This window comes from Pantherophis guttatus, chromosome 6 (genome assembly GCF_059756535.1).
Source record: "Pantherophis guttatus breed Tessera chromosome 6, ASM5975653v1, whole genome shotgun sequence".
Classification (NCBI taxonomy): domain Eukaryota; kingdom Metazoa; phylum Chordata; class Lepidosauria; order Squamata; family Colubridae; genus Pantherophis; species Pantherophis guttatus.
This window is the reverse complement of record NC_142068.1, coordinates 37,703,070-37,717,114: the sequence shown is the minus strand read 5'-3', so window position 1 is coordinate 37,717,114 and position 14,045 is coordinate 37,703,070. Positions and strand designations below refer to the sequence as shown.

At 33.0% G+C, this 14,045-nt stretch overlaps 1 protein-coding gene across 2 annotated transcripts in view; it reads right to left on the bottom strand.

The window, feature by feature from the left end:
* Positions 1-2,626: 2,626 nt before the first annotated feature.
* LOC117678425 (glypican-5-like) overlaps positions 2,627-14,045 on the bottom strand; it is a 311,301-nt gene continuing 299,882 nt past the window's right edge. For both annotated transcript variants that reach the window (XM_034439494.3, XM_034439495.3), the window contains one exon: positions 2,627-5,171. In XM_034439494.3, coding sequence (XP_034295385.2) covers positions 4,981-5,171 — 191 coding nt within the window. In that variant the 3' untranslated portion in view covers positions 2,627-4,980. The remainder of the gene's footprint in view (positions 5,172-14,045) is intronic.

Genomic DNA, 14,045 nt, shown 5'->3' with positions numbered 1-14,045 from the left:
TCTCGTAGATAACCAGGTCCTAAGCCATGGAGTGATGAGGGCATTATGACATAATCACACAAATACTGTGATTTTTATCCACTACAATGCACAAAATATTATACTTCAGGGAACATAAGATAAGATAGATTAAATAAAATTTAAAGGCAACATAATTTAAGGTTTCTGGGCTCATGTTATATGTATGTCTTATGAAAAGCAAGATGGAAAAATGATCTCATGAGAATGAAGATATATAAACATTTAATATCTATTTGTTGAGACTTTAACCTGGAAAATAACTTATATCACAGTTATTAAAGGTGTTAGTAATAATAAGAAACACAGTCATCTTGTAAGCAGTACTCAAAGTGATGTATACATTAGCACAAACTCTTTTCAATCAACAGAATCACTGACACAATTTTTCTTCCCCTATTTATACTGTTGCAATAGTTAGAGGTCATGAATTTTCTAGCAGCTGAGGCTACGAACACAGAAATCGCTATGTCTTAAAGACTCTTGTTTTGAATTAATTTTAGATTTTGGATTCGGATTTCTGAATTTCAAAGAACAAACCTTGCTACATATCTTCTCCTCAAGCATTACCACCTGCTCTATCATGCTAGCACACTGCTTCTGAGTCTACATGTTCAACTCTAAGAGATTGCTATCACCTTGCCCAGGCTACCATGATGCAAGAATGTATTGTGTGGTATGGCCCGCTTAAATATAATAGCATATATTAGAAAACAGCTAATAAAACCCAAGAAAGCCTGATAAACTTAAGGAAGCATGGATGTTTCCTGGCCTGTATTGGAAATGTTTAGAAACTTTTAATAGAAATATGGGACTAGGTTTAGATGCAGCAGAAGACAGACATTTTTCTATTTTCCTGATAAAGTAGCTAGATGTACAGTTTGTAACCTTATTTTTAGCTATAAAACATTTTTATATATAAAAAATCAGGAACAAGCAGAAACATAATTTATGCATATAGTAATTCTATATGCTAATTGCATATTCATATAAATGCATATTACATACAATAATTGATAGTAAATGTTTGGCACTCCTGGTAAGAATTTAAGATTAAATGTTGGAAGGAGCAGTTATGTTCATCCACTGGGATCATAGCATAGCTAGGTATCTTGGCTCTAGATCTTTCTCCAGTTCCACCATTCACTGATATTGTTACAGTTTTGTTGACTTGTTTATAGTTTATTTATTCCAACTTTTGGTACAATATCTGAGGCAGCACTGCTAAGGCCATATCTCACTTAAAAGAATTTTAAAGCACTGAGGCCTATAGAAAATGTTTGATTTTTAGGTGAAAAGCATATTACATTGTGTATGACTGCAAAAATTGTATAATATACAGAGCATGTTCCTTGTTTGCTTCCTGGATCCTCCAATTAAATATTTATCACCTGAATGGAGTTTCACACTGATTCTAATTAGGTGCACAGAAAGGGCACAGTGGACAAATTATATAGCCCCTTGTAATAGATAAAGTGAGCAAATGTTAATTGCTTATACTATATAACAAAATATTTTTTTTATCGTGGCAGTGTTATATAAAGTACAAATAGTATCTTACTGATTTAATTGGAAGAGCGAGAAAGGTGAAAGGTAATGATAAAATGCAAACTACATTAACATTGTCATATAAATTTAATGCATTGCCTGTGTAAAACAATATAGTTGCTTTTCAATGGTATTTTGGTATACTTCATGAAATTGCCAATTATTGTTGATCAGATATTGTGACATGTACTTTTCAATTAGCTCCTGTGAATTTGCTATTTAGAAGAAAGCAGGAAGTACCTACTTATGTCCTGTCAGAGGAGTACAGCATAACAGTTGATGCAATCCTCCAACATATGAATTTTAGTGGGTTTTTTTTAACACACTCACTAAATTAAGCCTAAAGCTTAAATATTCTCAAATGATTATAAGTGATTTTTTCAATAAGGGTTTGAAATATTTTGACTACCTTCAAAAAGAGAATTTAATATTCTAAGCATTTGTTTAATACTACAAAAGAAATTTTGTCTAGAATCTGATATATACCTAATAGAAGGATTGTTGGCATTTCTTGAGTGAGATTGATTTTCTTGGGTATTGTAAGGCTGTAGAGCTTAATTATACGAGAGCATTTTGCTCTCATCAGTTTCCATTCATTTTCTCTCTTCAAGATATTATTACTTGATGCACTAAGATAAAATTACTTTTTTCAGACAGAATGGCTTTATGACTATGGAATTTTTTTTTTTTTTAAAAAAAGCTTCTGACTTTTAAGATTCTGGCATGTGTTGTCTCATATCTGTCATTCATCTCTATGAGAATTAAATCTTTACCGTACTATTTCATCAGCAGATGAGCATTCTTAAATTTCTTTTGAATGGAACAAATTTTATATTATGAAATGTTTTGTTATATTCAGTGGGACAAAGTGTTTGATTTAGCTGGATTGTAACTTAATTTTAAACTAAGAGAGCAAAGTCATCTGAAAATAGCCCATCAGTCATTAAAAGCAGTGCTCTATCTTGCTATGTAAGGAATATAAGGAAACTCTTAAAAGCAAATAAAAGAAAACATTATACAAAAAAGGATGTGCACGTCAGAACTCCAACAGCAACAAGGGTTTCCCAACCTGTTGTACTTTATGTTTTTGTCCTAAACGTATCAGATAGTACATAGGATTGTTATACTAGACTGAGTATACATTTTATGCAAATCAAATGGTTGCAGTAATTTTTGTACACATGCATATCATACATGTAAATCAATAACAAATATTTTACATTTTATCATTTAAAACTGTACACAGAAATTATTTTTACCATGGAAACAGCTTTCTAGTGATATGAGTTATTGGTATTTTCAGTAAATATAAATGGGAATTCTTTGTAATGGTTAATTCTGCTGAAAGTTGTAGTATGTAGATTTTCAATGGTATTTTAAGGATTGAGGTAAAAATACACAAATTAGCCTTCCTCCATCTAATTAATAATAGGATTGTAATTTCTTACCATACTAAGAAACACATTAATTTTCTTGAAAGTGGAAAAAGGCCATTTACAAAAAACATGGAAAATACTCTTCAAAATAAGTATTAGAGAGTAAATATTAAATAACAGACGGTATCCTTATAGATTGACATTTCTTTCATATTTTTATCTCATAGCGTATCATCATAAACAGAAGCTGCACTTCAGATTTTTAAAAATTATTTTTTAGGATAAAAGAGGTAAATTTTTCCTGATAGTTTGATAAAAATTATTGTAGTAGTAGCAGCAAAGAAAGTGTATATTCATCTTTTGGATCGCATTCCATATAGTATACATAAAAATGTATAAAAGGGGGGATTCTGCAAACATCCATAAAACAGTGAGTTTGCTGGCATATAAATCCTAATAAGCCCAATCATTTATTTGTGAGCGGTATTAAGGAATGGATTAATTCCATTCTTTTCTTTCGTTTGTCTTATAACATGTCAAAGAGTAATTGACTGGGTGGAGCTAAAAGAAGTCATGGGTGGAGTCAGAACCCTCAAACAAGTAAGGATTCCCTTTTATGGCATATCTATTTTTTTCTCTCTCTCCCACTCCCCCCCCCATTTCTCACATTCTTTTCTCTTTCTGCCCATCTTTTCTTTCTCGTCCAAGCAACCAATGGCAGGGAATGTACAAGTACTTATTTCCAGAGATCTGAACTGATGTCTTGCAGAAAGCTGTTCTATTTACTTCATATGCCCTAACATGGAGTTGAGCAATCCTTTTCAAGTTGAGGATATATTGCACTTGGATGGTAAGGCAATGGGCAGTTATAAAATGCAGTTGAGATAGAAAGAAATCTATTTTTAATCTTAACTTTAATGATAATTAAAGTAGATAATTTTTCAAAGGATGAGTTTATCCTGAATATTCCAAAGGACAGTCAAATGGTTCCACCAAATTTTGGTGACGTATTATGTCACTGAACTTCATTATTGACTGAGGAAGGAAGTCAAATAATTGCATCAAGTTATGACAGCTGCATTGCCCATCCAGATGTACCTGGTGAGACACCTGCATCAGAACTTTTAAAAAAAATACAATATAGATCAGATGAAGAATATGTAGCCATAGAGATGTTTCTTAACAGTGGTTCTCAGCATCTTTTATTGCTAACCATGCTGACTAATATTACAATAGAGAAGATTATAGCACAGGTATTGGTTCCTCATTCTAGCTATACAATATATCAATAACCATTTTTGCAATGGCCATGTAAGAGTCTCCTCTCTTTTTAATTCACCAGGTATTTGCAACATGACAAAATTGTAGGTATATAATAAAGAAATACATGAGCAGGGAAACTATTCTGTAGTGTTTTAAAATAAATTGGGAAATAGTTCTATTTATTGCTGATTGTTAAAAGAACTACTGTACAATAATACATTAAAGACACCGTACACTTTCTACAATCTAATGAAAAGAAATAAAGAAATTCAAGCATGCTATGATGCCTTGACCAGAATTTGATCGAACTACAATTTTTTTATAATATTCATAGATCCCTATAGATATAAATTATTGGCATGTAAATGAAATCCAATTATTTAAAGAAGACAACAGTCCAATATCTGACAAATAAAAGAGAAAAAATGCCAACATATTAATGTATAACTTTATGACATTCTTAACTGTACCTATCACAATAACTTAACCTACTTAAATCTTCTGTCTTCATCCTTTCTCCATTTTGAGTAGTTGAGATGTTACCAAAACAAAGAAACAAACCAACCCCAAAAACCTCCAGACAGTGGAGACAATGTGTACAAATTGATGCTTGCTGGTAGCCAGTCCCAGACTAATACTTAGCACTTAAACTAACATACCACATAATATTAGAGCATAGAATTTAGAAACCAATTTAAGTTGCTTTCACTTGGATAAGGCTGAAGGTATATATGATGGTGCACAGAAATTGCATAGTTACTGCAGTATAATACAGCTATGACACAAAATGCCACCAAACTGCAAGGCTGGTAATTATAAAGAACCAAGACATTGATGCTTGAGTACCCAGATTTCTGTCCCCTTTATAAATGGAAAATGTTTTTATTGTGGTTGTGGATGTGGTGTCCGTCTTTTCCATTATTAGTATGGTTTCGTTTCTGTCTCCTGATTTCACATTAAAAACATCTGAAAAGAAACACAAAGAAAGCAAATGTTACGTATTTGGCAAACCATGTCAATTAAAAAAAATGATGATTTTTATGATTCCAATAGTTTCACTTCTGAAAATAAGACCTGCAGTATAATCTGCTGTTTAGGTACTCTCAATAATTTAATTCAATTTATAAGTAGGCTCAAGTCTAAGATTGTTAGTAATTTAATAGTAAATTTGATAACGTCTTTCTGTTATGAAAGAAATTGGAGTGTGAAATCTGTACATAAATTGTAGAAAAAAACCCACACTATCTGTCCTGTGAATCAGAAAAAATAAAATAGAATCCACCCTATATTTTATGTCTGATAGATTAGTTTTTGAAGAATACATATCAATAGTTTAATCATTGGCCTAATAATATAATTAGCTAAAATTAATGGAACAGTCACGTTGGCATTTGAGTTTGTAACATATTTGTAATAATGATTTGTAACATTTCAGTAATAATGGGGTTTGATTTCACTGAACTCCAATGCAACTGATTGCAGGGCATTTTTACTCAAAAGAATAAAATCAAATAAATGTTATCTATTTTTTAAAAATCCTCCATTTTTTTCCTTATTGTTACCCTTATTGTTCCTTATTGGTCTTTTAAACTCCCTAAATCATCAAATTGGGTGTTCCCAACTATTTTTGTGACATCATGTCATCACCATAGACCATACGTTATTGTTAATATTGTTATTCTTTCAGTGTTGCATTTAATAACAAATAGCTCTTTAGCTGATTATTTAACATTAAGATGATAAATAATAATATGAAAATTAATTTTATGTAAGCTAAATTAAAGTAAACATATTTTCTATCAAAGCTTGCCAATCTCTTTTCAATCAAAGCCACTTTGGAAATATGACTTTAGCAAGCCATTCATCCCTTTGCCTGAGACAAGTCTTCACATCACTAACTATTGCTTGATATGTTATTAAATAAGGTTTCTATGTATCATGAGAAATTGCCAGAGGTTGGAAGCCCTTTGTCCCACGATAGTCTTAGAGTGAAAGCTCCTCAGTGCGGGAAACATTCAGAAATCATAAAAATATATTAATTCAATGTTCATTCATTGAATTAGAAAGAGGACTTAAAAGGAGTGAACACAAAAAGCAAAATGGGAAGAGACAATAAAAGAAGGAATCTAAGAACAGAAGAAAAAGTAAAGGAAAAAAGAGAAGAGTATAAAAAAGTTTGACCGATGGAAAAGAGGTGAGCAGAAGACAAACTGGACAGTAGAAAGCAAGTCATATTGCTCAGAATATCAAAATAGGGCAAGGGCATGAAAATAAATGAAAATGGCAGTTTTGGAGATGATTGGATGATAAAGAAGGCAGGAATGGGATGGGAACCAGATTCTGTTCTTTTGCCTTGAGAGATGCTGAATTCCTAAAACAACAACAAAAATATAAGGTAGCAGAAATATAGAAAACATCAGTAGAATTAAAACAGAGGTCTCATTGAACAAATAGATTTTATGTTTATGTTAATATTTAACCTATCCTCTCTGAGTTAGTTGCATAAGCTAATTTGTGTAACTGTGTGGCACCATAATAATAGACTAGCAGCAGATCTGAGCCCTCTAGCAGATACATAAGGGAGAAAGTATTCCAACAAGTATTCATATCTTAAACTATGGCTGGCTTTCTATGTCATGACAAACATTGTGAATCTGATTGCTTGATATGAAAGAAGCCAATAGAATTATATGAATATAAACTCCTGCTAGATTGTGCAATTTCCCAGTCCAGCATTTTCTCATTAGCGAAACTCAAAGTGAGATGATCTGGACCACATCACTAAATTCCACTGTTGAGATTACTAGTGTGTGAATTACTGCTACCACTGCAACTCCTGATTGCAGTAAAATTGAGTAAGTCAGGAAAGTTTAAAATGTTAAAATGCTAAACAGTTAATTGCAGGATGGAAGCAAGAACTAAAGGTTTCCCCCTATGAGACATTGTCTTGCTTGGGGAGAAGGATGGGTATGGGTATAAGGCTGAAAGCAGACAAAAAAAACTAGAACTTTCCCCCATGAGGAGGTGACCCATTGAATTCAGTTAAGGTGAATCATGGTCTGGAAAGCAAACAGAGAAAAAAGCAAAGAGAAATAATTTGCATGTCTAGCTCAGAAAGAGGGAGAGAGAATATTGCATGCAAAGACAGAGGGAATTCAGTGTTTCCCACCATTTCTTTCCAGTATAAGAATGCACTCTTGCTCTTTGTGTACCATTGTTCTGTCACCTCTTCCTATTTCAGGGGAAATGGGGAAGTTTTGAGGTAGAGTACATTCTAGACATTCAGAAAGTTAAATATTAGTTTCATTTGAAAGACCATCTGGATACATAATGCTCTTAGGGATGCTTCAAGGAAATACACATATCCTTCTCCTTTGATCATTCCATTTGCATTTTCCTTGCAAACCAAAACTTTTGAACCAGCTGTTCAATGGAGTTTTAGCACTTGTCAGTATTTTGGATGCTGTGAAGGGGAGATAGGACAAAAGGAAATTATATGAGTGAAGAGAGAGACTATATCACACAAAAAGGAGAACAGTTTTGAACAGATGGAGATTGCTGCTGAATGAGGAAGGAAGGAAGGAAGGAAAGAAAGAAAAAAAAAAAGAAAAAACACAACCCTCACTGCATTTAGACATGGTGTACAATTCAGAAATAGTGTAAATCAGCTTAAAGGAAAGAAATAGAGATGAAGGAAAGGAAATAAACTGGAAGCAAGAGAGGAATAATTCAGTACTTCGGGGGTGGGGGAGGATTTTGTAAGAAATAAGCTGAGAACCAGAGATCGATAATTGCATAAACACTCAACCACTTAGTTTCAAGACCACAGTTAATTACAGTAGTTTATAGGAAGAGGATTGAGGGAAAAAACTACAGGTTTATGCCATTTTGGGCAAAATCACTTGCACTCTGATACTGGCAATGGACAATCGACTGGGCAATATTCAGAGTTTCTCTGAGCTTTTTCATTTATTTTATTTACTTTATTTGGTAAGACAATTGGCTTCTGGGTTGTATACATAATAACTATGTAAGAGAACCAGATTGTATCATCCCTGTTTTGTTTTTTTTTAAAACTATAATGAAGTTCCAGGCATAATTCCTTGCCCTGATAATGGACTTTATTCAAAAGGAAAAAATAGAGGGAATAAATATGTATGGGTGCAAATAATACTAAAAAAAGATGTAATTATGATGTAATTAAGTAATTATCATAAATTACTTAAATGGGCCCAGGTCATGTGAAATTAAATTTTCCAATTGTACCAACCTTCCTGATTCCTTGGGGACATAGCTGGCAGGTTGCTGTGTAATATAGGGCTACAAAACTCAAGATTTTTCTGATTTATTATTTTTTTTCCTGTCATCTATTGTGGATTTTGGCAGTCCAGGCCTGATAGCCCTATTTTAATAGATTTTTTAACATTCTAAAATATTATTGTGTGAATAATATAAACAGCTTTGTTATTATCCAAAGTATTTGTATATCATTTCTCATTATAATAAACATTATAATGTTTAATTTCTGAGTCAGCAAGTCATGAAATCTTTTAGTTGTCACTCCCATTTCTATTGTTATCTACAACAGACAGCATCTAGAGACCACCAAATTCTCCCTGGACCATTTCAGCAGTCCTCCCTACCTCACAGATCTGTGCTAGCTATAGCCATCTTTTATGACAGTTTATATTTTGATTGCATAAACATTAGCACTTACACCAGAAACTTGAAAACAGAGGAAAGGTTTAAAAATAAATCATGGGAATAGGTATTTTTCTGAAAGAACCTGGCCTTTCTTTCCATCACTGTCATGCTGTCAGCTGTGGCAAAGGCACTATTTCTCCATCCTTTTATATCATCCTAGCCTGCTGACTTCAGCTCTCTAGAGCCTGCAGATTAAATAAAGACTTCACAAAGTTAAATCTATTCTTCTCTTTCACTTGACCATATCCAGGGTTATAACTTAATTTGCTGCTCTAAATTGGCTAGGATGGGAACTATTAATTCATTTATTCTTCTGGTATTGACTTAAGCAAACATTTAAAGTAAAACTGAATTCTATCTGAAAGAAGAGAGAAGAAAATGTAGGCGTGTTGGCATTTTAACAGCTTTTCCTTCAGTACTACAATGCTGCTTAATGCACTATATAACAGCATTAAATAATACATCAGGAAAATCTGCTTTTAACCTTCCTAGGGAAAGCCTCCCAATGTTAGTTTTCTCTTTCGCTGTAGTTTCACAGCAATTTCTTTTATGGCCTGCTGGCAATTAAAAGATAGGTTAGATGTGCCAACAGGGCATTTTGTAAATCTCTGTTTAAAAATTAAATACATGTTGTTTGATAAAGTACTGTTATTGTATAAAGCTATCTTTTCATTGGTAAAACCTAAGCTTAGCAGGATTGCAATGTTTTACTTATCTTCCCTGGGAATTATTCCCAAGACACATACATAGACACAAAGAGACAGAAAAGTGCAAAACAGCCTCCTCTTAAATATCAAACCTATTAGGAACAAATACCTGAGAGAATGTAATAGTGGTTCTCAGATGCTCCCTAGGCTATAGTTATAAATAACTTGAAATGCAATCATGAGCTATAATGCTGCCCCAATGGAAAGCATGAATTTAGTAGGACTCTGAAAACAAATGGAGGCAACTCTCTCCAACAGAAGAAGAAGAAAACTAGGCGGATTTTACAAGGAGTGAATCGATTTTCAGTTCAGTTCACTTTTGCATCTGTTTTTATCCATATGCTAATTCTATTTCTATATTAAACTAATAATTCAAGCAGATCTTGTCCAAATAGGATTTCAATGTGCATTTTAATGCTTACTTTTTGTCAAAGTAAATATTTAAAACTCTGTGTTCTTTCCAAGTACTATTTAAGGCAGGCCAGTGAAAGGTAGTCTCAGTGATGAAATGTTGCATGCTGCAGTAGTGATGTGGTATCACAATAGATGCTGCACTGCTGTTATTTCATTTTTATCACTTTTGGTATCACTACCCGCAATTGGTTTTACGCCTCCAAATAAAGATCTCTCCAAACCCTTGAATGAACAGTTTTTAAATAGCCCCAACCTATTTCCAAATGATGCATTATCTTGACATCATGACCACTACTAATCATTTTCAAATGTGGCTGGAACAGACAAATGGGAAAAATGAAAGAGTCTGCTTCTTAGAATGAAAGTAGCAATTATAGAACCCTCAAACTGCCATGCCTGTAAAATTCATTAAACAAGTCTGGTGTCCTAATGAATTCCTCTCTGATGAAGATTTGATTGAGCTAGTCAATTGATATGTATTAATGCAATAGTATGTGCGATTAATACGCATGGTTTATGGATTTCTTCTGTTAATTGTTGATAAATTTTTGCCTTTAGAATAGAAACAGAACAGATCCAAGACTCTTTTTCCCTGCCAGTTTATTGTTTTAGCCAACATATGGCAACAGTGAATTAAAAAGAATCTAATAAACAGATACACATGTCTTGGTATGCATATAGAAGCTAAGGAAAAATAGTAAATGCAGCACAGGTCTGGAAAACTCCAGAAATTTCTGCTCTATATCACTGCGTGTTTTCATTTGTACACCCATAAATTTCACTTTCCTATATATATATAAAATATATAAAAGTCCAGACTGACAGTAAATTTTCATTGTAAAGAAATACAGATTAATCTCTCTTATTTATTCATTATTTAACAAATTCATATAATAAATTGATTTTATGTTTATTAACACTTTTTATTTCAGCTGTTCTTCGTGGTGCTTTTCTTAAAGTATAAAATTATGAACAGTTGATACATATTTTTGAGCAAATGTTGCATGAATCGCTAAAATGGTACTGTACCAATTTGTTTATTTATAAGACTTACTGGTCTGCCCATTTTATGTGCTACAATTCTGGATGTCTTACAAAATTAAAAACAGAAAAATGCAACAAAAACTGCCGAAAAGCAAACACTCTTCCCTAGATCCTCTTTTCATTTTCTCATTTTCTGGATTTATCTCAGTCTACACCAATGCCTGCAGAAATGGCAGTTCTTGAAGGGCTTCCAAATAAATTATGTTCATATGAAAAATCAAGTTCTGCTCTTTGGATCCTGCTGAAAATTATTCCAACAGTTATTTTAAAAAACTATATAAAAAAATCAAAATACAGACATCCATATAATTCTTCTCAGAGTAGCATAGCTGTGGAATAAAATAGCCTAAAATAACATTTTAAAACCTGTATAAGGATGAAAAATCTGTGATAGGGCTGTTAATGAAGCAAATTATAGACAAAACACAATGTGGCAACTAATTTGACCATATAAACACAGTTGATTACAGAGTTATACAGAAAGAACCATATCAAAAGATTTTGATACGTTTCTACATTTGAGACATGACACTTATCTATCAGAATACTTGTGATATTTTGTGAATGAACCTCAAGAGGTGTTAGCAGCTGGCACATCTTGTCTGATCTCAGAAACTAAGCAGGATTTGGCTGTTTAGCACTTTAATGTGAGAAAAGAAGAATAAGAAAACAGTGAAAAACCACTTCCATATTGTTGCCAAGAAAACTGGAGGATTATCAGGAATCAAGTTCAACTTGAGGGCATCTCTATCTGTCTAGTAAACAAATGACCACCAAGATTGAAACAAAATAGAAGGTCCATGGAATAGGACAGTCTATAGAGCTGAAAATGCACATATCTCATAGCAACTCCACTTCTCACCCAATCCTCTGCCTAACATTTCTGTCTACAAAAAAATTTGATTATTCAGCAGAGAAGGGTGTATCTGTTCTCCGCCAAACTTGTGTTTTTGTGAGAAATAGGAAGCTACAACATGACATCAAGTGAAATTGATTTAGTTCTGCTTGTATGGGGGACTTTAAAAAGTATAACTATTTCTGAATTTTTCTAACAACAAAATGTACATTTATTTATTATTATTTAGTGTATGGTCTCTATGGTCATGCATTTTATTGCATATAAATGAAAATGGGCATATTATTGCACATAAATGAAAATGTAGCAGCATATAAATATAAATACCATTGAAAATTACATGCTAAAACACATTTTGTATTACAAGAAATGTGTCTTGCACATTTCTTGTAATACCTGGAATTTTATTAAAGTTCCATGCCACCCATCTCACTGATACAGCCGTTCTGGGTAGCTAGATACCTCCCAGTTGTAGAGAGTTTTGTTCTGTTCAGACATTGTTGCAGTAACCAAAATGAACATAATCAGTAGTCAACCAGATAGCCTGAATTGTTTTCAAGGAGTGATGCAAAGAGTTTACAGATTATTTACAGTTTTATATTTTCTATAGCTATGTCATAACACAAACCCAATTTATTTGATACAGAGACTGAATAATAAATCTCATCTGAGGTGGCATTGTAACAAATGTTGCCAACATTTTTTAAGGTTTTCACTGATGTATGAGAATAAAGAAATACAATTTTCATATTGTGTGATAAAACTCTATCAGCTCCCCCCCTTCCTCCCCAAAGAAGGAGTAAACCCACAGATTTGATTACAATGTCATAAAGAAATAACCAATTTGTCTTGGAACAAATCATTGAAAACCAGAAGGGAGATAATGACCACCACTTTCATTGCGAAAACAAAACAAAATATAATCTGAACTTTAGGTTTTTGAAACCTGTTTCAAAGCAAAGTCAATGGGGAAGGTGTATTCATTTAATGTTTGCATGATTGGATTCCCTTAATTAATTGAATCAATCATTGATTCAACCATAGCAAAAAAGGTAAAATTGGCTGCAACTCACTTAACAACTGCCTTGCTTAGCAACAAAAATTATGTCCCCAATTGTGGTTGTAAGACAAGGACTATCTACATATACATGCATTATATTACCGTCAAGGAGAAATTTCTCTTTGTGATTTAGTGCACTAAGATTGGCATGTAGGACTTGATTGTTACAGTAAATATGTAAGTTCACAGTGTAAGAAGATATGAAGACAAGAAGACAAGTAATTAATAATTTTACCTCAAATTAAGTTCTTTACATGGAGAAGGCAATGATCCTGACCCTAAAAGTACTCATTCACTCTAAAGCATCCATTAAATTTAATGAACACTTAGTGGGATTGCCAATACTGAAGGAGAAGCTTCTGTGGCTACATAGAAATGTTGCTGCATTTAAAAAGTTCTGTCTCTCTAAGCCACTATATTGAAGACATCTGTTAGAGATCATTCTACAGCTAGAAGATGCAATCAAGATGCAATAAAAAGTTTAATAAAAATTTAAAATGCCAAACTGATGACTTCATCGTGATGATTTCATTGGACCCAAATGAAGTTATCTTTTCAGCTAAAATGAAATAATAATGCTTCTTTTTTTGGGGGGGGAGAGCTCTTTGGAGAGAGAGAAAGAGAGGGAGATGAAATAATTAGGAGACGGGTGTCCTGGTATAAGTAATTTCTATGTTTGAGATAAACATTGAGACCTCCAATCACAAGCAATTGGGCCCTGGAACACAACATTTAACTGCAGTTTTTCTCTGGTGTTAACTTTTGGCAGACATTCAACATACATTTCTCCTTCTCCCAATTTCAAGTTGACAGGATTATCCAGCCAACCAGAACTTTAGCTCTATCACAGTTGACAGTTCTTGATGGAAGATTTGATTAGCACCATCAGTCTGCCAAATATCCATATAAAGAACCATCAAAATACTTTGAGACATAATTGTATTAATCAGGTGCTTTGAAACTGATAAGTCCATGAAACTGGATAGAATGAGCTATTCATTTGGGAAAAAATGTGCTAATTGTTCATGCTCAATTCTGGAACTTTTGTGTAACTA